The 27,236-nt window shown below is 46.5% G+C and overlaps 1 protein-coding gene across 4 annotated transcripts in view; it reads right to left on the bottom strand.

Annotated features, from left to right (window-relative positions):
- The window catches only part of LOC139227911 (cleavage and polyadenylation specificity factor subunit 6-like), a 68,718-nt gene that overhangs the window by 35,028 nt on the left and 6,454 nt on the right, over positions 1 to 27,236 (bottom strand). Inside the window, exons 1-3 of one of the 4 annotated variants that reach the window (XM_070859060.1) lie at positions 4,442 to 4,513; positions 2,477 to 2,576; positions 2,041 to 2,271 (exon numbers count right to left, since the gene is read on the bottom strand). In XM_070859060.1, coding sequence (XP_070715161.1) covers positions 2,041 to 2,271; positions 2,477 to 2,576; positions 4,442 to 4,476 — 366 coding nt within the window. In that variant the 5' untranslated portion in view covers positions 4,477 to 4,513. The other 3 variants (XM_070859062.1, XM_070859063.1, XM_070859061.1) reach the window with 3 other exon arrangements.

Raw genomic sequence — 27,236 nt, 5'->3', positions numbered from 1 at the left:
TTATTGTGGATGATTGCATTGACATGGCTTTGACTGCAATGTGGCTCATGGGTGGCAACACCATGACCCTTTCTGAAGCTACCCCGACTGGCTATACTTTCTACCAACTGCCCTACCCAAACTGCCAGTGTGGCGCTGTGGCCCTAATCATCAAATACTGTTTTCTCCCCTTACTTCTCTTTCAGCATCTCCTCATCTTCCACTACTCGCAGTTCTTTTTTAAAAATTGTCTACTGATCCCATGCTTCACCCGAAGTTTCTCCTTCCTTTCTTCCGTCAGCCTCTGCACTGAGCAACTCATCAATTTCAACTTTTCTCTCAGCTCCCATTGCTTTCTCTCTTCTGAATTCACTGACCTCACCCAATATAAACTCTCTTACCCATACTCACATCCACCTTCTTGACCTTGACATCTCTCATGGCTTCTCTATTCCAGTGATCACTATCACAGCCAAGACCAGCTCCAACCACTTGCTTGTACCCCTTACTACCCATATCCCCCTACTCTCTATTCCCCACTTCCTTCTGTGTCTGCTTCTGGAAAAAAATCCCCCCCAAATAAGTTTAAATGGTATTTTCTAAACTCCAATTGCTTAGTCTTTGGTCCTCCATTTCCCACAATACTTCTACTGCCGTCAATCTGAATAAACACCCCCTTATGTCAAGCTCTTGATGCCCTGATCACTAGTAAAATCCCTACTCTTTCCCATCCCTGTGAATCCCCCAGTACGGTCCTCATCTTTGTTCTCTCAAGTCCAAGGGTCACAAACTTAAGTATATCTGGCACACAACTGGTTTACCCATCAATTCCAAATCTAGCTGAACCACATCAAGTGTTATCAGGCTCACTCTCCTCTGCTAAACCTGCACACATTATGCCAATATGATCCTAGAGATGAAAGATGCCCCTCGGGCTTCTTTTCTCCACTACCAACCATTTCCTTAAAACACTCTCGCTTCCCTCATCTCCAGCAAGGGTGAGACACCGATAGACTTATTGATCATCGATTGAAACCATCGGTTCAGCTGCTTCTTCCGCTTCCCATTGGCTAGCAGGCCAAACCCCCCCCAACATTTTTTTTTTTAAATAAACAGCTTCTCTCCTATCTGCCCTTATGCCTTCTCTAAGCTTATCCCATCCACGAGATCCACTTCATGCACTCGCGACCTCACTCTCACTGAACTGCTGACCATCCAACTTCACTTCCTGGACCGATGCTGGCTGACAATGTAGGTGGTTCCTTCGCCTCAGGTACTGTCAACGTCCCTTTAACAATTCCCATCATCATCCGCACGACACCCCCCCACAAAATCCCTGTCATTGCAAACAGGCCTTAACTGCCGACTGGCCGCACGTAGCAGCTGGACAGTGTTCATCCCAATGAAACTGGCTAGCTGCAGTGAGACGTCCAAGTTGTTTTTGGATGCGCTGCCTCTACACGCCCCATTCAAATGTCCCCACATGCACGGTTTTAATCGATTTAAAAGCAGTTAAGCCAGCTGTGCAGGATCTCCAGACCCCTGCACAGCTCAACAGAAACATTGGTGCCCACAGCTCACCAAGAAAATGTTAATGAGGCCCAAACCTGAAATTGGTCAGGCCTCCAACTGCCATGTCGGGCAGAAACCACAAGCGCAATGCTGACTCTGCAGCCAACCTGAAAACCTCCCTATATATTATCAAAGCTAACATTGAGTGTCTCCATTTCTGCAAAGCAGTTTGCCCATTTTATCCTTCAGTTTCTACCTACTCTGAAATCTATCTTTGCAACATCATATCTTGCAAAATGATAATCAATACCATTACTTTATAAACCAAGGAGGTCTTAGTATATAGTAATATACTGCATCAGGCCCCAATATGATAAGTCAGTCATTTTAATTATTAACAATTAGCTGTCTATGATAAGAATAGCTGGCCAGCAAACTGCCTGAAATATCCCCATCAATTCATTAAGCTGGACAAATTTAATGTGATCACATTATGTCACCCTACAGCTCTGTGGGGTCATAACATTGAGACCAAAAAGTAATGCTCACCCACGTCAGATTTCCAATCAACAGAATCCTCTCTTTAGGAAGTGGAACATCTGGAACGCAATGCTTAGATGAGGCAGCTTTAATTGGGACAACTATATTATTCGATGACCACTTTGGCAGGAGATCATAAATGTTCTTTTCAGGATTTAATCCATTATTTAAAGGCACTCCTATTATATCATTAATCAAATCATCATATAAATCCATCTGGCCCCGATTTTCATTTTCCAGCTGCCGAGAAAGAAAAGAGCACAATAGTGAGCACTTCTCATTTAATGTTTCACATCACATACTGTACATGACCAAATTTAGAATGTTCTATAATAAAGAGGACCCCTATTGTTTCACCACTGCTGCTCTGTCTTTGTACAATGTATTGGTCTATACTAATGCTTTGAATCATTTAGTGACATTAACATGAGGAAAACACACTTACAACAAGCATTTCCTTCAATATTTCCCTTTTATTGTGGCGAATATTTTGCACACACACATCTGTACACTTCAGCATCATTACGGGGTGTCCTAGAATATGCCTGAAAAAGGTCAATAATTCAAGGCAAAATTTTCTCTTCAAAATTAAATGCATTTCACAAGTACAAATGAATGAAACATAATCACACAGGAATGAAAATAATCTTGTACATTGTTATTATACCAAGTAATTTAGCAAAGACTGTACTCCTACAATCAGTAATTTTAACTCTGAAAATAAGCAGACCTCTTTGGAGAAAGGATATCACAACATCTATTGTACTTGCCAACTCTCTGGCTTTAGTAGAAAGAATTGACGATTGTTATACAGTATTTGTAAAAAGAGCACTTTTTTTTTATACAATGCAATTTGCTCGAGTTAAACAACAAGTATTAACAAATTGACATTCTCTGCATATAGAAACATAGAAATTTACAGCGCAGGAGGCGGCCATTTTGGCACATCTAATCCGCATCGGCCGACAAAGAGCCACACGGCCCTCGGTCAGCAGCCCTGAAGGTTACATATAAACTTATGAACAATGGCAGAAAGGTAAAGAGCATCCGGCGCAACTAGTCCGCTCCACACAACTGTGACAACCCCTACACCGCAACATTCTACACTCCAAATTCATTTTGCAGATAAGTTTGTCCAATGAGATTAACATACATCAAAGTTCACCAGTGGGTGTGTGATCTAAGACATCCAAATAACAACGTTCCATTGAGCAAATTTCAGATTATTTCCAGAATCACTGATTTATACTAACTGAATTAGTCAAATTCACTTCTTATTTCAGGAGATTGCTGGATTTTTAGCATCTTGGCAATTGAATTCTATTACATCTATATATGTGGCCTTGATTTGCTCCCATGACCAATATATTTCAAGCCAAAGTGTTATATCTCATCCAATACATGTAACTTGAATTGTTGGTGACATTTGGTTGGTCAACACAATTTCTGCGCTTATTTCTTAACCTAGTGTTGGATTCATAATATTGAACATGAAATGAATATTTAAATCTGCAACAAAAATGCATTTTTTCTTTTTAAAATTATAACACCTAGTTACAAAAATTGCCTACCATCTAATGATGATTCTTTAGAGCTCTTTCGACACTTTGAAAATTTAATAAATCTAATTGTGCAGGTCATCCCACCACCCATTTCCCATAATATGTTATGTTCTAACACGATGAAATGAATATTCAAATAGCAAACTCATTTTGCTTATTGACAAATAACCACCACTGGAATAGATTAGTGGAAATTAATTATTTTAGTATGCAACACAGTCATACTTCAGCATTATTTCTTTCTATTTACGGTCATTAAACTATCAACATAGCAGAAGTGGTGTAGTACAATCCAAGAACATGTTGGATTAGGATTACAACCAAACCAAACCTACGAAAAGCACGTTGGGCCTAGTTACGCACATACATTCTAACACCCATTTTATAATTCTCGATTGCGATAAATATTTGTTATGACATGCACACACAAATTTACCCAGATAAGGACACTTCAGGTGAAGTGCTGTAAAGCAGAGCATCCGAAATGACCCTTAATGTTAATTGTAAACAAAAAATGAAAATAAACACGATTCTTGGAAATCACTATTATGTAGAGGGGTCAGGAATTACGGGTCTCATCGTAAACAGTTCTGACCTTGCATCACCTGTTTCCCCCTCCCATTTATAGCAGGTGTTATCTAATCCTGGACACGTTCAACCACCATCGAAATGGAGTGGATCCGAAGTAAACATTCCCGTTAAAACCTCTCACATCGGCTCCAGACATTGTAGCCGCGGCCCTAATTTAAACTAAGTATCAGCTCGCCGGGGTGCACCGAATAACCGATACTTCTAGAATGACAGGTGGCTTCCCGGTTGCTTTGCTCGGTTGCCCGACCCCATGGTACCTGCTCCGAGCTGTCGCCCTCTGCACTATCCACATCCAACAAACGATGGACCGACTCGCCAGCCATGTTCGAGTGGACCGCCATTTTAAAATAGCCCATGGTGCTAAGCGGGGGCTGCGCGGCCCTTACGCGTTTCACGCACTGTACGTGCCTTGTGTATGTCACCGATTTGGTGGACATTCAGGAAGGTTTCTCGGAGTAGTTGCAGATATTGGAACACATCCGATTTTCTGATTAACCCCCTTTATTGCAAAATGATTCCTAAGCGGGAAAATAAAATAAAAGGGAAAACTACAAATGCAGGAAATATGAAATAAAAATGCTTGATATAAATAACAAGTCAGTCAGCAAGTGTGGAAAAAGACATACTATAATGTTGGGGTGGATACCCTTCAAGATAGGGTGGTGAATGGGGGGATAATGACCAACTGGCAGCACGGGCCAGCCCACACTGCGATATGTGTGCACACAGGAGGTGGGTGGGGTGGCTTGACCCATCCACCTCCACGGAGGTGTGTGGGGGACCTGACCCATCCACCTCCATGGCACGAACCTGGTATTGCAGTACTTCCAGGAACGGTGCAGTGGCTCTAGGCCTTTTGGCTAAGAGCATTGGCGCAGAGTGATCCTTGGCGTGTGCAAGGTGACCTCTGCCGTTTGTGATTTGACAAAGAATTGGAACGATTGGCTACGAATTAAAAAAAAAAATGTGTGCACACTAGGTCCATACAGCACAGCAGGTCTCCAGTCATCCTGGTTAATCCTTGACACTGGATAAAGGCCTAGCTCTGTCAAGCCCGTGTGGTGGCTGGTGTGCAACAGCCACCACACGTTAAAAAAGTCCACGCACAGGCATCTTCCATCCTTCAGGATGTAGTTCGGGACCTGGAATATTAGGTCCTTCATTGAAACACCTGTGAACTCATCCTTTTTTGACGTGGAAGCAAGTCATCCTCGTTTCGAGGGACCGCCAATGATGATGATGATGATGATGACCCTTCATCAGAATTGAAGTCTGAAACAACAAACAGCCCAAAAAATGGAGGAAGGGAATTAACAGATACACAGATCATAGAGAGATCTACAATTTGTTCTGTAGAGGGCTAGTTACATGATATAAAACATTATCAGTGAGATGATGCAGAAAAATAAAAGAAGAATGTACACGTGGCAGGAAACACGCACAAGAGGTTCACACAAACAGAATGTGAGAAATTAAGGGAGAATAGAGAGAAAAACATAAACTGAAAATGCACATAATCAAATAAAAACAAAAAATGTAAGCTATACACAACGCCAGATTCATCAGTCATGGGAGAGAAAAAAAATTCAAGTCAAACCACAGACTCACATGTCTGCTAACACAGTGTTCTGACAATGGGTCTCCATCACAAATGTCAACCTGTCTCTCCTTCGCTGGGTAGCAACACACCCTTACCACATCTCAAGTACTCACTGGCATGAAGCAAATGAAGGTTGTACCTATTTCTCTCTTTTTGCAACCTTACTAAAAAGTGTATCAGTCAGTCTTCTGTTTTGTTGAAGGGCACACACCTGAAATGTTATAAGACACTGGCTTTTTCTCTTACAAGTGCTGCTGTGTATTTCCAGCATTCTTTATCTTTGTTTAAGAAAACAAAGTCATTCTTAGACATCTCCTTTATGTCAATAGGTGTACGCTAAATAAGCAAAGTCAGTAAAGTACTGTATTAGCAAGTCAGGGCCTTGAAAGGAGCAGCGTGGAGCCCGGCCCGGCATTCGGCGCGGCGGCCCTGAACTGCAAGGACCATCAGCAGGTCAGGGCCTTCAAAGGAGCATCGTGGAGTACTTCAAGGTACAGCGCAAGCCAGTTCAGGAGGGCGACGGCTGTGAAGAGGGCAACTGGATTGGACGTCACCAAGATCAGGTTGCTGATTGGAGAGTGGGCAGGTACAGCAGGAACAACGAGGTTGGGGTGAAGGAGCGGCGAGGTCGGGGCGAAAGAGCAGCGAGAGATTGCAGAGCGACGTGACAGGGCCCAGGAGACGTGTGAGTTCAAGGCCCAGAAGAGGCGAGGGCCCAGGGGCAGCACGGGCCAGCCCACACTGCAATATGTGTGTGCACTAGATCCATGCAGCAGAGCTGGTCTCCAGTCGTCTTGGTTAATCCTTGCCACTGGACCAAGATCTAGCTCTGTCAAGCTCGTGTAATGGCTAGTACGGCCACCATACGTTAAAAAAATCCATGCATAGGCATCTTCCACCCTTCAACATGTAGTTCGGGACCTGGAATATTAGATCCTTCATTGAAACACTTGTGAACTCATCCCTTTTTGGCGTGGAAGCAAGTTATCTGTGATATGATGATGATGATGATGATGATGTATTAGCCAAGAAATTGCTAACGCGGCACATTTCACGGCAAGCAGCGTGAATTAGATTTTTTACCTCACCCTTCAGCTCATATTTTTGCATTGCAAATTACTAGAAATGCGAATTGATAATAGGAACTCAACGGGACATCTGGGATCTTGTGAAAAAGAAACAAAGTGAACAACAGTGGCAAGAAAATTAGATACAGAAAGAAATAAAGAGAGGGAAAGGAAGAGAGTTGGTTCAAAGGAAGAGAGAAAGGGACAGAAAGGAAAAGAAAAAAATAAAATTTAAAAACTCTCCAGGAACAATTTACTTCTTGCAGGAGTGACACTTTCTGGGCCTCCTAGGTTGAGTGGCATGCCAGGGCCATAAATCAAATAATTAGCAGGGTCCTTACGACACGAATTACCAGCCCTAAATGGTTGTGGCGTGATTAATTCATATTAACAGCATAAATCCAGAAATGTCATGATACACAATGAACTTGCAGCCTAAAAAATGTCGGTAAGTAAGAAGACCTACGAAAAAGGTAAGTTGAAGTTTAAAAAACATTGTTTTTTCAGCGATTCATTTCTTAAGGCTTTTGTGAATGTTCTCTCATTTTTTATTTTTCCAAATTTTCTTTTGTGTTTTCTTCCCTGTATTTTTGGCGATATCGGCCTTGCTGTAAAGCGGTATTAACATAATTCCTAAAAGCAACTCCGTTTTTTAATGACAGTGGTATTTTTTGGACAAACTTATCCCCTTAAAAAATGGCGACATTTTTCTTATTTCTTCACAAAAATATCGTTATTTATCAAATACAGACATGCTGGAGAATTTCTAGCCCTTGTGTCTTCCATCCCTTTTGTTCCTCCAGTACAGCCCCCATCTTCACTTACTAGGTCCAAACGGCACAAACCTGATCATATCTGGTGCACAGCCATCTACAACAGATTTGGCTTTACCACATAAGCTCTATCATTTCCTTTGCCAAAACTCCCCTACAATAGGATAATTCTCAAAGGCAAATATAAATCCAGGCCTCTTTCCTGTTATGTCCAGAATAAATCCACAGGACTGTATTGCAAGCTCAAACTGTTGTGACCGTGGTTTCTTTATTCAGACTCCAGAGTGAGGAAGCAGCATGGTGAATCACCTTTTATACCTGCTTGCCCTAGGGTGCACAGGTGACCCTTAGGTCTCCCACAGGTGTGCCCCCGAGTGGCAAGACTTACATTTTGGTAAGGTTTACATACATACATAACATCACTCCCCCCCCCCCCCCAAAGTCTTATGTGCAAGTTATTTGCAAGTTGAGGCGATCTGGCGCTCCATGTCCCCGGGTCGATCGCCTGGGTTGAAGTCCTGATGTGGCGGGTTCATCCTTGTGGTTGACGGCGAAGTTGATCATGTTAGTGGATCGCTGGGGGCAGGTCCTTTCACAGTGGTTCCTAGTTATCTGTAGTTCGCAGTTTGATCTTGTCCAAATATTTTACTCATTAGCCCGATACATGGTTTCACAATCAAATGCTCAGTTTTCATCACATACTCTCCATTCCCTCCCCTTGGCTAATGCGGTGCTAGCGGCCCAACTGGGGCCCTGAACATGGTCTACATTACTTATTCTGATGTCGCGTGGCGGGGCCGTGCGATCATGGTGCATTCTCTGCTGATGGCATATGGAAGGCTCGATTATGAGTGATTCTATCTGGTGACTGCGTAGCACCCCGGATAGCCGGGTCTGTAGGGAGTCTACCGTGACACACGTGGTGCTAGGTTTAGTGATTTGGGCTGCCTGCTCCAGGCTATTGCTGCGGACCCTGAGGTCTGGCAAGCCCAGGATGGCCACAACGGCCTTGAGACTTTCGGTAGTGGCGGGAGGCCTAGTGGTCCCCGTGGACCTTGGGCTGTAGTATGGGGGCCCCGGACCACCGACTGTGTGTAGCCGCCCTGCCTTACTTTGCAACGTTGGGATGGGACTTTTGTCTCTGCGACGGATAGGTTGCCACATCCTGTCTAGCAGTTCACCTTTAGCAGGTGGTAACATGGGATCCTGGCTGGTCCAGGTCCTAAGCTGGGGGGCCGTTACGGTTGACCCCTCGCTTTCTAGCACTTCCACGACTGCGAGTGGGTCTGCAGGCTGCACCGTTTCCACCCCGGTGGTGGGCAATAGTAGCCAATTGAGGGCATTAGTGCCGCTCTCAGTGCCTGGCCCGTGGCGGATCATGTTACAGTGCACAGACAGTGTTAGACATTCTCGAAACAACGCATTGATAATGGTGCTTCTGCTCTCCCAAGCTTGTGGGATGAGCAGCTTGTCTGACTCGAGCACATATTGGGACACTCTTTGGTACGTCTCTTTAGTCCCATGAACACAGATTGCTGCTTTGTTTAACTTATTGGATATATGTTCAATCGTTTGGGGTTCGCCCGCTACTTTTGCTTGCTGCACAATACTCCCGACCCCATGTGGTAACATCTCACTTGCTACGAATACTTTGTCAGATACATATACGGCCAGTTGATGTTCGCCCGCTACTTTTGGCTTGTTGTAAGGTACCCCCAACCCCATATAATCGTGCATCATTGGCCGCGAAAGACCACTCACAAGGGTTACATAGTGCTCACAATTTATTGGAGCATAGTGGGTTCCTGGCCTTCACAGCAGCCGCCCCTTTACCTTTGCCCCAAACCAGTTGTCTTCCTTGCTGGGCGACACATTCCTCCGTTCTGTTGCGGTGACCTCCCGTGATCTGGACGCTCTCTCGTCCCATGGTCTGGACGCTCTCTCGTTCCATGGTCTGGATGCACCTTTGTCCCGTGGTCTGGATGCACCGTCATCCCGTGGTCGGGACGGACTCTCGTCCCGTGGTCTGGACACCCTATTGTCCGTGTTCATGATGCCAACTGCCGTGATCTTCCTCCCCAGGTATTTTGCCTCTGGCGTCAGGAAGACGCATTTGGATCGTTTTGGCTGGAGTCCCACTCCGCATGGTCGACCTGGAGCTTCTTCCAACGTCGCGAAGAGGTCGTCGGCTTCGGGTGGTGGGTACCGCATTTGTACCACTGCTCAGTTGAATTTTACCTCCTCGTGGTTGTGATGAGCGGCCTGTGCCTCGGGGATCTGCAAATGGATCTGCACTTTGATGCCTGGTTCAGCTGAAGGTGGGGGTTTGCTCAGCCTTTGAGAAGGGGAGACCTCGTTCACCAGAGAAGGTAGGCAGAGGTCTTCCCAGTTCCATCGAATCTTCCCCAACCACCTCCTGCCAAGCAGCATTGGTCCATCACCTGAAACAATCCACAGTGGTAAATCGTGCACTGCTCCCTCATGGAATACTCTTATGTCCGCACTACCAATAACTGGTATCAGTTCCTTGGTGTAGGTGCGCAGCTTTGCCTAAATCGGGATCAGCTTGGGTCGCTGTGCTTCGTCGCTCCACAGCCTCTCGAATGCCTTCTGGCTCATAACTGATTGATTCGCCCCCAAGTCTAGTTCCATGAAGACTGGAGTGCCGTTAAGTTCAACTTTTAACATTATTGGAGGGCTTTTGGTGGTGAAGGTGTGTATCCCATATACTTCCTCTTCATCCTCAGGTTCAGTTGCCTCTCCTGCCCGTTCATCGTGATCCTCGCTGAATCGGTCGTCCTCTCCTGACTCTGCCACGTGGTGAGTCAGAGATCGTTTGCACCTTCGCTGGAGGTGCCCCATTGTTCCACAGCCCTTGCACAGGTAAGGCTTGAATCGACATTGATGAGCTCTATGGCTGCCCCCGCAGCGCTAACATGGTGCTAATGGATACGCATTCACATCCCACGGCGGACTCTGAGTCACTCTAGGCCTAGGTCTGGCCTCTGCAATCGTGTGGGCCCTGCCCTGTACCATTCTGCCTGCTGAAAACATTATTTTGTGCACGGTACTTGACGGTGAGCTTCAATTTTGTGAAGATATCTGTTTCGTGTTATCGCTCGTGGATATGAAGGCTTGGGCTATCGTGATGGACTTGCTCAGATCTAGGGATTCGGCAGACAGCAGTTTGCGAAGAATGACCTCGTGGCCAATTCCAAGCATGAAAAGGTCCCGCAACATTTCCCCCAAGGATCCTGCAAATTTGCACTGCCCCGCAAGGCGTCGTAGGTCGGCGACAAAAATCACGACGTTCTGGCCCTCGGAGCAACGATGCGTGTAAAAGTGGTACCTGGCCATCAGGAAGCTCTCCTTTGGCTTGAGGTGTTCCGTAGCCAGCGTACACAGCTCTGCGTAAGATTTGTCCGTTATTTTGACTGGTGCCAGCAAATTTTTAAAGAGGCCATATACCGATGACCCACATACAGTGAGGAGAATCACCCTGCGCTTGATCTCTGTTTTAGTCGTGTCCAATTCGTTGGCCACAAAGTACTGGTCGAGGCACTCAACGAAGGCTTCCCAATCATCACCCTCAACAAATCTCTCAAGAATACTAACGGCAGCCATTACCGCGTGAAAGTTCGTGATCCGTTACTCGTCGCCAATTTGTTAAGTTCAGAATAAATCCACAGGTCTATATCGCAAGCTCAAACTGTTGTGACCTTGGTCTCTTTATTCAGACTCCAAAGTGAGGAAGCAGTATGGTGAATCACCTTTTATACCTGCTTGCCCCAGGGTGCACAGATCTCCCACAGGTGTGCCCCCTAGTGGAAAGTCTTACATTTTGGTACGGTTTACATACATACATAACATTTCTTCTACTACCAACTGCCTCCTTAAGATCCTTATCCCTGCCCCCTCCACTCTCACCTCTAACAATAAGTGCAAGGAGCATATGGGTTTCTTTGTCACCGAGAGAGAGACTATCTGTTCAGCTACATCTGACACTTTCCCCTTCCTCTCCCCATTAAGCCTCACTTCCACCCACCCCCATCCCCTTCCTATTGCTGCCCTGAATGTCAGCCGTGATCAGTTGGTAGCAATCTCGCCCCGAGTCAGACGGTTGTGAGTTCAAGTCCCACTCCAGAGAACTGAGCACAAAAATCTAGACTGACACAGCAGTGCAGTACTGAGGCAGTGCTGCACTGTCATTTTCAGATGAAACATTAAACCAAGGCCCCTGTCTGCTCTCTCAGGTGGACATAAAAGATCCCATGGCACTATTTCCAAGAAGAACAGGGGAGTTAATTGTACTGGCCAATAATTATCCCTCAATCAACATTACTAAAAAAAACAGATTACTGGTCATTATCAAATTGCTGTTAGTGATAGTCACCTGAGAACTCACATTTAGAGTGGAAGCAAGTCATCCTTGACTTCGAGGGACTGCCTATGGTGATGATGATGTTAGTGGGAGCTTATGCATAAATTGGACGCCGCGTTTCCTACATTACAACAATGACTATACTTTAAAAAGTACTTCAATGGCTGAAAAGTGCTTTGGGACTTTTAGTGATCATGAAAGGCGCTATATAAATGCAAGTCTTTCTTTTCTTTCTGAGCTTCAATTTTTCTCTCACCTTCCTCCTCAACAGCTCTAATCTCATCTCATCCAAGAAATCTATTTCCTGCACCCAAAATCCCATTCCCTCTAAACTCCTGACCAGCTAAATTTCCATCCTGGTCCCCATCCTAGCTGATTTAATTGTAAATGATTCCCTCTCTTCAAGCCCTAGTCCTATCCCTCTCACAACTGCCATCATTACTCCCCTCTTTACCTCTCTTGATAACTACTGGTAGATCAGTGTCCCTTTCACCACCAAAGTCTTGAATATCTTTCACCTCCCAGATCCAAGCTTATCTCTCCCATAACTCCCAGTTTGAAACCCTCAGTCATTTTTCCACATCCCCCGCCCTGCCACCCCCTCTCCCCCCGCATAACAAAAAAGCATCTCTACCCAAAATCATGAACATCATTCTCTGTAACTTTGACCAATATTTGTTATCCTTCCTCAACCTCCTGACCTCTCAGCTCAAGAACAGAAGAACGCAAGAAATAGGAGCAGGTGTAGGCCATTTGACTCCTCGAGCCTGCTCCACCATTTAATAAGATCATGGCTAATCTGATCATGGACTCAGTTCCACTTCCCTGCCTGCTCCCCATAACCCTTTATTCCCTTATCGCTCAAAAATATGTCTATCTCTGCCTTAAATATATTCAATGACCCAGCCTCCACAGTTCTCTGGGGCAGAGAATTCCACAGATTTATAGCCCTCTGAGAGAAGAAATTCCTTATCTCAGTTTGAAATGGGTGGTCCCTTATTCTGAGATGATGCCCCCTAGTTTTAGTTTCCCCTATGAGTAGAAATATACTCTCTGCATCTAACTTGTCCAGCTCTCTCATTATCTTATATGTTGCAATAAGATCACCTCTCATTCTTCTGAACTCCAATGAGTATAGATCCAACCTACTCAACTTATCTTCATAAGTCAAGCCCCCTCATCTCCGGAATCAAACTAGTGAACCTTCTCTGAACAGCCTCCAATGCAAGTATATCTTCTGCTGGAAAGAGAAACCAGAGGAAGAATGCCGCCTCCATGGAGGCGGCTTCGCCATCAAAAACGAGCTGATCGGCCGCCTCAAAGACTCCCCCTGTGGGGTTAACGAACGCCTCATGACCATTCGACAAACCTTATCCCAGAATCATTGCGCCACAGTCATCAGTGCGTACACCCCAACACTCGATGCAACAGATGAGACTAAAGAGGGTTTCTACTCCAACCTGGAAAAATCCCTGTCCCGTGTCCCCTGATCCTCCTGGGTGACTTCAACGCCAGGGTCGGCAAGGACACAGCCCTCTGGGGAGGCATGAGTGGCAGAGAGGGGGTAGGGAAAGCCAACTCCAGTGGTACCCTACTCTTGACAAAATGTCTAGAACATGAACTTGTCATCACCAACACCTTGTTCTGCAAGAGGGACAAATACAAGGCATCGTGGCAACACCCTCGCTCCAAACACTGGCACCTGCTCGACTATGTCATCGTCCGAGCCAGGGATCGCAAGGATGTGCACATCACCCGCGCCATGACAGGAGCTGACGACTGCTGGACGGACCACCACCTAATCCGATGCGTCATTGACATCAACATAGCCCCAAAGCGGAGGGAGCAGCAGAAGCAGTGCCGCAAAAAAGTCAATGCCGGGGCACTTAAAGACCCAGCTAAGAGAGCCCTATACAGCCAGCGCCTCACAGCTAACCTGGCGTGCCTTGATGACCCCGAGACTCAGAATGCTCATTGCGCTTGATCTGCTCTCCAGGCCTCCATAACTAATGCCTGCAAAGAAACGCTCGGTCACTCGACCAAGAAAAAAACAGGATTGGTTTGATGAGAATGGTCAGAAGATCCAAGAGCTAATAGATTGCAAACACAGGGCATTTCTGAGCCTTAAGCAACAACCCAACTCCGGAGCAGCAAAGCTGCATTACAGACGCCTCAAGGCTGAGGTCCAACAAAAAACCCGGGACCTAAAGAACAGGTGGTGGATGGAGAAAGCATAAGAGATACAGCAGCTGGCCGACAGCCATGATGTGCGAGGATTCTTCATTGCAGTCAAGGCCACCTACGGTCCAAACACCCAAGGCCCCATCCCACTGCTGGCCAAGAACAGGGAAACATTCATCAAAGACACCGAGGCAGTCAGGGCACGCTAGAAGGAACACTACGAAGATCTCCTCAACTGAGACTCAGCCTTTGACTTGAGTGTTCTCGACTCCATCCCGCAGCATGCTACTCGCCACCACATCAGTAAAACCCCAACATTGCATGAGGTAGAAAAAGTCATAAGACAGCTTAGGAACAACAAGGCTTCGGGAGCGGATGGAACCTCTGCCGAGGCACTGAAGTATGGCGGCGAGGCACTACTGGCGTGAATACATGACCTCACCTCTCTCATCTGGAGGGAGGGGAGCATGCAGGGAGATCTGAGAGATGAAATGATCATGACCATCTTTAAATAAGGAGACAAGTCCGATTGCGGCAACTACAGAGGAATCTCCCTGTTATCAGCCACTGGGAAAGTCATCGCTCGAGTCCTCCTCAACCGTCTTCTCCCTGTGGCCGAGGAGCTCCTCTCGGAGTCACAGTGCGTATTTCATCCCCTACGGGGCACATCAGACATGATTTTTGCAACACGACAGTTGCAGGAACAATGCAGGGAACAGTACCAGCCCTTATACATGGCCTTTTTTGACCTTACAAAAGCCTTTGACACCATCAACCGCGAGGGTCTATGGAGCATCCTCCTCCGTTTCGGATGCCCCCAAAAGTTCATCACCATCCTCCGCCTACTCCATGACGACAGGCAGGCCGTGATCCTTATCAACGGATCCATTACAGACCCAATACACGTCCGGACTGGGGTCAAACAGGGCTGCGTCACCGCCCCAACCCTCTTCTCAATCTTCCTCGCTGCCATGCTCCACCTCACAGTTGACAAGCTCCCTGCTGGAGTGGAACTAAACTACAGAACCAGTGGGAAGCTGTTCAACCTTTCTCCAGGCCAGGTCCAAGACCACCCCAACCTCTGTCATCAACCTACAGTATGCGGACGACGTCTGCGTCTGTGCACATACAGAGGCTAAACTCCAGGACATAGTCGACGTATTTACTGGGCTTTACGCTAAACATGAGCAAGACAAAGGTCCTCCACCAGCCTGTCCTCATCGCACAGCACTGTCCCCCAGTCATCAAGATCCATTGCATGGCCCTGGACAACGTGGATCACTTCCCATAACTCGGGAGCCTCCTATCAACAAGAGCAGGCATTGACGACAAGATCCAACACCGCCTCCAGTGCGCCAGTGCAGCCTTCAGCCACCTGAGGAAAAGAGTGTTTGAAGACCAGGCCCTCAAAACTGCCACCAAGCTCATGGTCTACAGGGCTGTAGTAATATCTGCCCTCCTGTATAGCTCAGAAACATGGACCATATACAGCAAACACCTCAAGTCGCTGGAGAAATATCATCAACGATGTCTCCGCAAGGTCCTACAAATCCCCTGGGAGGACAAACATACCAACATTAGCGTCCTCGACCAGGCCAACATCCCCAGCATCGAAGCATGACCACAATTGATCAGCTTCGCTGGGCAGGCCACATAGTTCGCATGCCAGACACGAGGCGCCCAAAGCAAGCGCTCTGCTCGGAACTTCTTCACGGCAAACGAGCCAAAGGTGGGCAGCGGAAACGTTACAAGGACACCCTCAAAGCCTCCCTGATAAAATGCAACAACCGCACTGACACCTGGGAGACCCTGGCCAAAGACCGTCCTAAGTGGAGGAAGCGCATCCAGGAGGAAGCGCATCCGGGAGGGCGCTGAGCACCTCGAGTCTCGTCGCCGAGAGCATGCAGAAATCAAGCGCAGGCAGCGGAAAGAGCATGCGGCAAACCAGTCCCACCCACCCCTTCCCCTCAATGACTATCTGCCCCAACTAGTGGTTCTCGTATTGGACCGTACAACCACCTAAGAACTCATGTTAAGAGTGGAAGCAAGTCTTCCTCGATTCCGAGGGACTGCCTATGATGATGATGATCATTCCTTAAATACGGAGGCCAAAACTGCCGCAGTACTCCAGGTGTGGCCTCATCAACATCCTGTACAGTTGTAGCAGGACTTCTCTGCTTTTATACTCTATCCCCCTTGCAATAAAGGCCAACATTCCATTTGCCTTCCTGATTACTCACTGTATTTTCATACTGTGGGAGAGCAAGCCTATATTTCTGAATTCTTTGCTTCGGCGCAGTCTGGAGAAATCAAAAGGGGTTAAAAGTTGGAAGATTGAAGTTTGGATTAAAAACAGGAAGATTGGATGTTTGGATCGAAACCGGCTGCTAGACGATATGGTGCCATGTTGAGTATTTGGAGTGTAACTTGTTACTATGCGAATAATAATATGACATCATCTGTACGTTAAACGATCTGGTTTGTGTATAGTAATTTAGAAAACAGTTAGCCGTGATTTCAGGACAATTGTCTAAATGTATTATAAGAGTTCAAAGGCTTTTTTAGTATAAAGATGAGAGTTTAGACACTGGACACGGCACTGAAATCTCGGAAGGTGTGTCATAAGCAGAGAGTTGCCTTTGTGAAGTTTCTCAGTAACTTTCATACTGGGTTTGTTTAGTATGGATGTCTAAATAAAAGACCCGATCCTGCCTTTACTTCCACTGAGTGTGTGTGTAATTCGAGGTTTAAAGCAACAAAGCGAAAAGTGCAAGATAGCTGTTTACAACATTTGGTGACTCTGACGTGATTTTCAAAAGTTCGTTGGCTTATTCGAAGACCCCGACCTGAAGCAGAAAGTTGGCTGAGTTGTTCGAAGACACCAATGTGATTTTCAGGCACTCTGGGCAGCCAGGACTGTTCTGACGCTGGATCAACATCTTTCCGATGAACAGAACCGTAATCAAGAGCTAGAGAAAGGAATAGCTAAGCTGCAGGATGCGAAAATGACAGAAACCCGAACAAACATCATAGTTAAATGGGCCCCTACCTCCCTGCATCCTGTGCTGTAGATGGGAGGACAGCAGGTATTAGGTTGCCCAGCGGAGACAGCAATTGATGAGGCCTGGTGGTATTCAGAGGATTCCCCGGGTCTGAGAGTTGAAAAGGGGATTAAGGGACAGGGAGAATGCCCACCATTCCCTTCCACACCTCCGTTGCCTTCTCCAACTTCAGAGCCTCGAACGCGTGTGGTTCGCATGGCAACAGTAGGTACGGAGGCGGAGCAGTTAGATGCCTCTTCGGTTACTCAGACGCTTCACACTCCACAACATTACAACACAACCTTTTGTAAAGAGGAGAGTGGGGAAGCATATTCAGGCGGACAAGGCAAGAGCAGGATCATGATTCCTCTACTCCCTATGGTGCTCGTGAAGGGAATACTACCTTAAGTGGTTTTGGGGATTCCTGGTATGAGCGAGGAGGGGTAAAGTTACAGGACATGAGAGCTATCCTTGGTGAAGTGGGACCTGCACCGCTTCAGAATCTTAATAAGTTTGCCCAATGGTGGTGTAATATTCTGGGATGGTGGCAATCGGGGGACATATCGGAAAAACAGAGAGTTCACACGATTCTGTGAGCTTTAGGGAATCAGCGGGGAAAGGTAGTAGGTTTTGAAACAACTTCCAGGGCTCTACTTGGTCGAATCATAGTTGCAATCTTTGGTGCTCACTCAGGGCCACAGTTAATAAAGTGGCTTGCATTATTACCAGGGGAAGGACCTAGGGAAGCGGGGGAAAGTATATTCCAGTTATGTAAAAGTTTGGTAACTAATCGGATTGCTATCAGTCATTACGGAGATGATATACATAGAGAGATCATTTTGACTCTCCAACCCCCTTCAGTAGTTCTGGAAGTAGATGCCTGGTAAGGGTAGAAAGTTTGTATCAGAGAGCTGCAGGTATCTCAGTCATGGAAATGAGACAGGGGTTATAGCGATGGAAGGTAGAAGGGCCTGAGTGGATGAATCCCACAAAGAGCAGCATAAAAAAAGCAGGACCAGGTGCTGCCTGGATCCCGACCGTCAGTTGATAGAGGACAGGAATAGACTGGCTAAAGAATTGAAAAAGTTGAAAGAAAAACTGAAGAATCAGGAAAAAGAAGCTAGTGTCACAGACAGGAATGATACCTCGGTTCAGTTGCTGAGGTCGGGGGTAGATTCCGCAGGTGAGGGAGGATTCCTATCGGGATGCCGTGCCTCAACCACACACATCGTTTCTTTCGGACCCTTACTTCAGGATAGGGGTGGCCATACCCTTATCGAGGCATGTGTGGAAGGGCAGCGGGTAATTGACACAGGATCTGCCAGACAAATGAAGGTTGAGGAAAGGGATTCCCCTCTTCAAAAACAGTACCCCATCACCCCAGATGCACGAGGAGTAGTTACTGAACAGTCAGAGATGCAAGCAGTGGGAGAAGTTTGTTCAGAAGCATTTAAAGTTTCTGTAGGAATGGGTTGTCTCAGAACTAATGAGATGTTCAGTGAAAAGCTCAAATGTGGGAGTTATAAACATGATCTAAAGGGATGTGAAATAGAAGTTGGAACGTTGCAAATGTTGAGAGAGAAAATTACAGCAGTTCTTAAGGATGAACTGAGAGAAGAACTGGGTCTCTCGACTGACTACACAGCATTTCCGTCATCCTTTATTCTATATTGTTACACTTCTCCCACAAAACAGAGGGAATTGTTAAAAACTGTGCAGAGGGCAACAGACTTGGTCGAGGACACCGATTGTGAATTTACATTTCTGAATGTAAACAGCATGGAATTCAGTTGGAAACACCAAAAATTGAAAGTTGACTTTTAAGTGAAAATGGATATGGTGATCACAGACCAACGGACTTTAAAATGGTATCCTGAGAATCTGAGTCTGCAGCAACCCGACTGTGACCCTAATCGTGCTGCTATTTGGAAGAAAGAAATGCAGAAATGGAGTACAAGATTTCAACAGCTACAGAGTTTGAATCAAGCAATTGTGGACATTTATTACGGATGTCGTGTTCAAAAACAAGGACTACAATTGGGGAATTCTGTTGAATGAACCCAAATGGCCATACAAATGTTACCCAGATAAGACCTGCCGAGAGGAAAAGAGAAGTGGAAGAATGTGAGAGCACAAGCCTGCATTTCTGAACTCTGCTTCGGCGCAGTCTGGAGAAATCAAAAGAGGTTAAATGTTGGAAGATTGAAGTTTGGATTAAAAACAAGAAGATTGGATGTTTGGATCGAAACAGGCTGCTAGATGATATGGTGCCATGTTGAGTATTTGAGTGTAACTTGTTACTATCTGAATTTTGTATAGTAATTCATGATATTGTCTGTATTTGAGTGCACCTTGGTACTATGCGAATAATAATATGACATTGTCTGTATGTTAAACGATCTGGTTTGTGTATAGTAATTCAGAAAGCAGTTAGCCGTGATTTCAGGACAATTGTTTAAATGTACTATAAAAGTTCAAAGGCTTTTTTAGTATAAAGATGAGAGTTCAGACACTGGACACGGCACTGAAATCTTGGAAGGTGTGTCATAAGCAGAGAGCTGCCTTTGTGAAGTTTCTCAGTAACTTTCATACTGGGTTTGTTTAGTATGGATGTCTAAATAAAAGACCCGATCCTGCCTTTACTTCAACTGAGTGTGTGTGTAATTCGAGGTTTAAAGCAACAAAGCAAAAAGTGCAAGACAGCTGTTTACAACATTTGGTGACTCTGACGTGATTTTCAAAAGTTCGTTGGCTTATTCGAAGACCCCGACCTGAAGCAGAAAGTTGGCTGAGTTGTTCGAAGACACCAATGTGATTTTCAAAAGATTGTTGGCTGAGTTTTTCAAAGAAGTGTTTCTCACACATCAGTTTGAGGGGTGAGCATTCTCTTAAAGGGATCTCCAGTTCGCAATGGGAGGATCAGGGAATATTCCAGATGAGGTCCGGTCATTTCTTAATAAGTGGATTGAGTCGAAAGGGGTACCTTACGGGATAGGACAGAAAATGATGACAGGAGGATAGAGAGACACACGGCAGTCCTTAGTGGAGAGTGTCCAATTAAAAAAGATTAAAGTGTTAGGGTTAAAATGTGATAAAATGAGAAAAGCATTAGTGTTGCAGTGTCTAATACTGTGGATTCAAAAGTTAGTTGAAGAGATTGAGGCTAGAAATAGGGAAGTCTCAGAACTCAGAGAGCAGCTAACAGCAGTAAGTAAATAAGTAGAGAATTGGTGATTTCAGGCACTCTGGGCAGTCAGGAGTGTTCTGACGCTGGATCAACATCTTTCCGATGAACAGAACCATAATCAAGAGCTAGAGAAAGGAATAGCTAAGCTGCAGGATGCGAAAATGACAGAGACCCGAACAAACATCATAGTTAAAATGGGCCCCTACCTCCCTGCATCCTGTGCTGTAGATGGGAGTGCAGCAGGTATTAGGTTGCCCAGTGGAGACAGCAATTGATGAGGCCTGGTGGTATTCAGAGGATTCCCCGGGTCTGAGAGTTGAAAAGGGGATTAAGGGACAGGGAGAATGCCCACCGTTCCCTTCCGCACCTCCGTTGCCTTCTCCGACTTCAGAGCCTCAAACGCGTGTGGTTCGCATGGCAACAGTAGGTACGGAGGCGGAGCAGTTAGATGCCTCTTCGGTTACTCAGACGCTTCACACTCCACAACATTACAACACGACCTTCTGTAAAGAGGAGAGTGGGGGAAGCATATTCGGGCGAACAAGGCAAGAGCAGGATCATGATTCCTCTACTCCCTATGGTGCTTGTGAAGGGAATACTACCTTAAGTGGTTTTGGGGATTCCTGGTATGAGCGAGGAGGGGTAAAGTTACAGGACATGAGAGCTATCCTTGGTGAAGTGGGACCTGCACCGCTTCAGGATCTTAATAAGTTTGCCCAATGGTGGTGTAATATTCTGGGATGGTGGCAATCGGGGGACATATCGAAAAAACAGAGAGTTCACACGATTCTGTGAGCTTGAGGGAATCAGCGGGGAAAGGTAGTAGGTTTTGAAACAACTTCCAGGGCTCTGCTTGGTCGAATCATAGTTGTAATCTTTGGTGCTCACTCAGGGCCACAGTTAATAAAGCAGCTTGCATTATTACCAGGGGAAGGACCTAGAGAAGCGGGGGAAAGTGTAAAGTCCTGTCCCCTCAGTACAGATTCACACGAGTCATATAGTGAAGTCAAGGTCACTCTGGACCTGCACCTTTATTTCACAACTCTGGAATGCTGCACTTGCCTGAGACTTGTCCTTATATACCTGTCTCTTGCAAGTGCATCCCTGGTGATAAGGTATGCTGGTGGTTACAGGTCATATCTTATTACAGTAATGTATAGCATGTTAGGATACAGTTATATATAATAATTTATATTGACATCACCCTCCCCCAAGGTCTTATTGTCTTTATAAATTCAGTCTCTCAGGTGGTCTACGCTCTCGCGTGGAGCATCTGAGTTGTGGTTCAGTTGTTTGCCTTGGTGTCTGTTTTTCTTTGGGTGTGGTTGCTGGTATCTCGCCTGGGCTGTCTGTTTCGATTGGTGTGATTGTTGATGACTCGCCTGGGCTGTCTGTTGGGATTGCCCTTTCCTCAGGTTGTTCCCTCTGTCTGTCCACCAGGTGTGGTGCGAGTTCCACATTGTAGTCTGCCTCTGGTTCCGCAGTGTTGTTGGTAAATCTGCTTTTGACTTGGTCTACATGCCTCTGGCAAGTTTTGCCATTGTCCATTTTTACTACCAGTAGCCTGTTTCCTTCCTTGCCCGTTACTGTCCCTGCAAGCCATTTGGGACCCCTGCCATTGTTTAGTACAAACACTTTGTCCCCTATCTCATTCCATCTCCCCCTCAAATGTCTGTCATGGTACTCAGTCAGTTTACGGTGCTTTGCCTCAACGATTTCGTGAATGGCTGGGAGGATTAATGAGAGCCTTGTTTTTAAAGTCCTTTTCATCAACAGTTGCGTGGGGGGGATCCCAGTCAGTGAGTGCGGACGAGATCTGTATGCCAGCAGCAGTCGCGACAGGCGACCCTGCAGCATGGGACCTTGGATTTTAAGCATGCCTTGTTTAATGATTTGCACTGCTCTCTCCGCCTGGTCGTTGGAGGCCGGCTTGAATGGTGCCGTCTTGACGTGATTTATGCCGTGGTCAATTATAAAGTCTTGGAATTCTGCGCTGGTGAAGCACGGACCATTGTCACTGACCAATATGTCAGGGATTCCGTGTGTTGCAAACATGGTTGCGAGGCTCTCCACAGTGGTGGAGGTTGTGCTCGAGTTTAAAATGGTGCATTCGATCCACTTTGAAAATGCATCTACAACTACGAGGAACATTTTGCCCATGAATGGGCCCACATAGTCTACGTGCACCCGCGACCACGGTTTGGTAGGCCAGGGGCTCAGTGGAGCCTCCCTGGGGGCATTGCTGAGTTGGGCACAAATGGTGCACCTTCGGATGCAGAGCTCCAAGTCTGCGTCAATACCAGGCCACCAGACGTGGGATCTGGTCATGGCCTTCATGAGAACGATCCCCGGGTGCTCACGGTGGAGCTCCCAGATAAATGCCTCTCTGCCTCGCAGAGGCATGACTACTCGGCTGCCCCACATCAGGCAGTCTGCTTGTAGTGATAGCTCATGCATACGCCTGTGAAAGGGTTTTAATTCCTCGGGGCAGGCATTGCGAGCCTCTGCCCAGTCACCGGTTAGGACATATCTTTTTACTAAGGATAACATGGGGTCGCTGGCCGTCCAGGCTCTGATTTGGCGAGCGGTCATGTGCAAACCTGTGGACTCAAAGGCATTGATTGCCATGACTATCTCACAGTCCTGTTCGTCAGGCTCTTCCGTGGTCGCCAGGGGTAGCCTGCTGAGTGCGTTGGCACAGTTGTCTGTGCCTGGTCTGTGCCTTATGGTCGTAGGACGCCAGCATGAGTGCCCACCATTGAATTCGTGCCGAGGCGTTGGGGTTTATTGCCTTGCTCTCGGATAGAAGGAACGTGAGGGGCTTGTGGTCGGTTTCTAACGCGAACTTGGCCCCGAAAAGGTATTGGTGCATCTTTTTGACACCGTACACGCACGCGAGCGCCTCCTTCTCTACCATTCGTATCCGCGCTCTGCCCGCGAAAGTGACCTGGAGGTATAAGCTATGGGTTGTAATTTGCCCGCACTATTGACATGATGCAAAACGCACCCGACCCCATACGCTGACGCATCACATGTGAGAACTAGCTTTTTACCTGGGTTAAAGAAAGTCAAAACACTGTTGGAACACAGAAGGTTGCGTGCCTTATTGAAGCAACGTTCCTGGGCGTCCCCACAAAACCAATCGCAACCCTTCCTGAGTAGCACATGGAGAGGCTCCAGCAGCGTGCTTAAGTTCTGCATAAAGTTCCCAAAGTAATTGAGTAGCCCGAGAAAGGCGCGCAGTTCTGAGACATTCCGGGGCGTGGGTACCAGGCGAATTGCTTCTGTTTTGGACTCTGTTGGGCGGATTCCTTTAGCGGCAATCCTTCTGCCCAAAAATTCAACCTCGGGTGTGAGAAACAAGCACTTGGATTTCTTGACTCGCTTTAGTACTTCCTCCAAATTACGGAGATGGGAGTCGGTGTCCCTGCCCGTGATAAGTATGTCATCTTGAAATACAACCGTCCCCGGGATGGACTTGAGCAGACTCTCCATGTTGCGCTGGAATATGGCAGCTGCTGACCTGATGCCGAATGGGCATCGATTGTACATGAAAAGGCCTCGATGTATGTTGATGGTGGTGAGTAGCTTGTATTTCTCGGTCAATTCTTGCGTCATATACGCAGATGTGAGGTTTAATTTTGAGAAAAGTTTACCTCCAGCCAATGTGGCAAATAAGTCCTCCGCTCTGGGTAGCGGGTACTGGTCCTGTAGGGAGACTCTGTTTATGGTAGATTTGTAGTCCCCACAGATTTGTACGGATCCATCAGGCTTCATGACTGGGACGATGGGACTTGCCCAGTCGCTAAATTACACAGGTGATATAATGCCTTCCCGCAGAAGCCTGTCTAGTTCGTGTTCCATCTTTCCCCTCATCACATAGGGTACAGCTCTGGCCTTGTGATGGACCGGTCTAGCATTCTGTGTGATGTAGATTTTGACTTTGGCCCCTTTGAAAGTGCCCACACCTGGCTGAAAGAGATGTTCAAATCGCTTTATAACTGTTGAGCAGGAGGTCCGTTCCTCTAATGATATGGCATGGACATCATCCCATTTCCAGTTTAGTTTTGCCAGCCAGCTTCTTCCCCAGCAGTGCTGGGGGGTCTCCGGGGACAATCCACAGGGGAAGTCAGTTCACTGTCCCTTTGTGTGTGACAGAGAGCATGGCACTGCCGAGGACTGGTACAATTTCTTTGGTATAGGTCCTTAGTTTGGTGTCGACCATTGTGAGTTTTGGTCTGTCTCTTTTATGCGGCCACAGTTGTTCAAATTGTTGAGCGCCCATGAGATTGACTCGCTCCCGTATCCAGTTCCATGTTGACAGATATCCCGTTGAGTAGGACCCTCATCATTATAGGAGGCGTCCTGTTGTAGGAGCAGCGGCCATTGATCGTGTTGACCCGCTGTACATCGGTGTCCCGGGTACTGTCCCCACCATCTTCTGGTCCGCTTTCCAACCCATCCGATTTGTATACCAGCCGAGCTACCGTATTTTTGCACATGCGGGCCAAATGCCCTGTATATTCACAATTTCTGCAAACAGCCTGCTGAAATCGACACCCCCTTGATGAGTGCCCACCCCCACACCTCCAGCAAAGACCTGTTCCATTGTTCAAAGTGTTTCCAAAGAATGAGCTGCGTCTGGCTGATCTCTCTTGAGCTTCTCTCAGTTTGTAGTTGATTGCTCACATTGTGGGTTGATGAGGTGTGAACGGCTGTTCCTGTGGCCCTTGATGGCTTCTGCCTGCTGTTGAGAGCCTGTTCTCCCGGTTTTGTCTGTGTGTGGGGGTAGCAGCTTGTTTAGTGCTGTGAACTTCTTGTTCCGATATTTTGTTAGTTGTCGTACCTGCATTGTAAATCAACCTCGTTTCTTCTTCCCCTACCAAGAATGTTTGTGCAACCAATGCTGCTGCCTCTAAGGTCAGGTTCTTGGTCTCTATGAGCTTTTGGAATATGCTTACATGGCCTATTCCTTCAATGAAAAAGTCTCTCAGCATTTCTCTCCTCAGTTCATCGGAGAACTCACATAAACTAGCCAACCTCCGAAGTTCCGCCACGAAGTCGGGTATGCTCTGGCCCACACAGCGTCTGTAGTTGTAAAACCTGTGTCTGGCCATGTGTAGGCTGCTCGCTGGCTTCAGGTGGTCTCTTACCAGTGTGCTCAATTCTTCAAACGACTTGCTTGCTGGTTTCTCGGGTGCCAACAGAGGCTTCATTAAAGCGTATGTTTTCGAGCCACAGCTTGTCAAGAGATGGGCTCTTCTCTTGTCTGCCTTATCATCGCCTAACCAGTCTTTGGTTACAAAGCTTTGCTGGAGCCTTTCTATAAAATCCTCCCAATTGTCTCCCGCATTGTACTTTTCATCTGATCCGTTGTTCGCCATTCTGTGGATTCTGTAATCCCGTAACTCGTCGCCACTGTAAAGTCGTGTCCCCTCAGTACAGATTCACACGAGGCATGTAGTGAAGTCAAGGTCACTCTGGACCTGCACCTTTATTTCACAGCTCTGGAATGCTGCACTTGCCTGAGACCTGCCCTTCTATACCTGTCCCTTGCAAGTGCACCCCTGGTGGTAAGGTATGCTGGTGATTACAGGTCATATCTTATTACAGTCATGTATAGCATGTTAGGATACAGTTATATATAATAATGTAAGATACATGACAGAAAGTATATTCCAGTTTTGTAAAAGTTTGGTAACTAATTGGATTGCTATCAGTCATTACGGGGATGATATACATAGAGAGATCATTTTGACCCTCCTACCCCCTTCAGTAGTTCTGGAAGTAGATGCTTGGTAAGGTAGAAAGTTTGTATCAGAGAGCTGCAGGTATCAGTCATGGAAGTGAGACAGGGGTTACAGGTAGAAGGGCCTGAGTGGATGAATCCCACGAAGAGCAGCATAAAAGAAGCAGGACGAGGTGCTGCCTGGATCCCGACCGTCAGTTGGTAGAGGACAGGAATAGACTGGCTAAAGAATTGGAAAAGTTAAAAGAAAAGCTGAAGAATCAGGAAAAAGAAGCTAGTGTCACAGACAGGAATGATACCTCGGTTCAGTTGCTGAGTTCGGGAGTAGATTCCGCAGGTGAGGGAGGATTCCTATCGGGATGCCGTGCCTCAACCACACACATCGTTTCTTTCGGACGCTTACTTCAGGATAGGGGTGGCCATACCCTTATCGAGGCATGTGTGGAAGGGCAGCAGGTAATTGACACAGGATCTGCCAGACAAATGAAGGTTGAGGAAGGGGATTCCCCTCTTCAGAGACAGTACCTCATCACCCCAGATGCACGAGGAGCAGTTACTGAACAGTCAGAGATGCAAGCAGTGGGAGAAGCTTGTTCAGAAGCATGTAAAGTTTCTGTAGGAATGGGTTGTCTCAGAACTAATGAGATGTTCAGTGAAAAGCTCAAATGTGGGAGTTATAAACATGATCTAAAGGGATGTGAAATAGAAGTTGGAACGTTGCAAATGTCGAGAGAGAAAATTACAGCAGTTCTTAAGGATGAACTGAGAGAAGAACTGGGTCTCTCGACTGACTACACAACATTTCCATCATCCTTTATTCTATATTGTTACACTTCTCCCAGAAAACAGAGAGAATTGATAAAACTGTGCAGAGGGCAACAGACTTGGTCGAGGACACCGATTGCGAATTTACATTTCTGAATGTAAACAGCATGGAATTCAGTCGAAAACACCAAAAATTGAAAGTTGACTTTTAAATGAAAATGGATATGGTGATCACAGACCAACGGACTTTAAAATGGTATCCTGAAAATCTGAGTCTGTAGCAACCCGACTGTGACCCTAATCGTGCT

Source organism: Pristiophorus japonicus, chromosome 17 (assembly GCF_044704955.1).
Source record: "Pristiophorus japonicus isolate sPriJap1 chromosome 17, sPriJap1.hap1, whole genome shotgun sequence".
Lineage (NCBI taxonomy): Eukaryota > Metazoa > Chordata > Chondrichthyes > Pristiophoridae > Pristiophorus > Pristiophorus japonicus.
The sequence above is the reverse complement of the archived record's forward strand: the minus strand, read 5'-3'. Positions and strand labels throughout refer to the sequence as shown.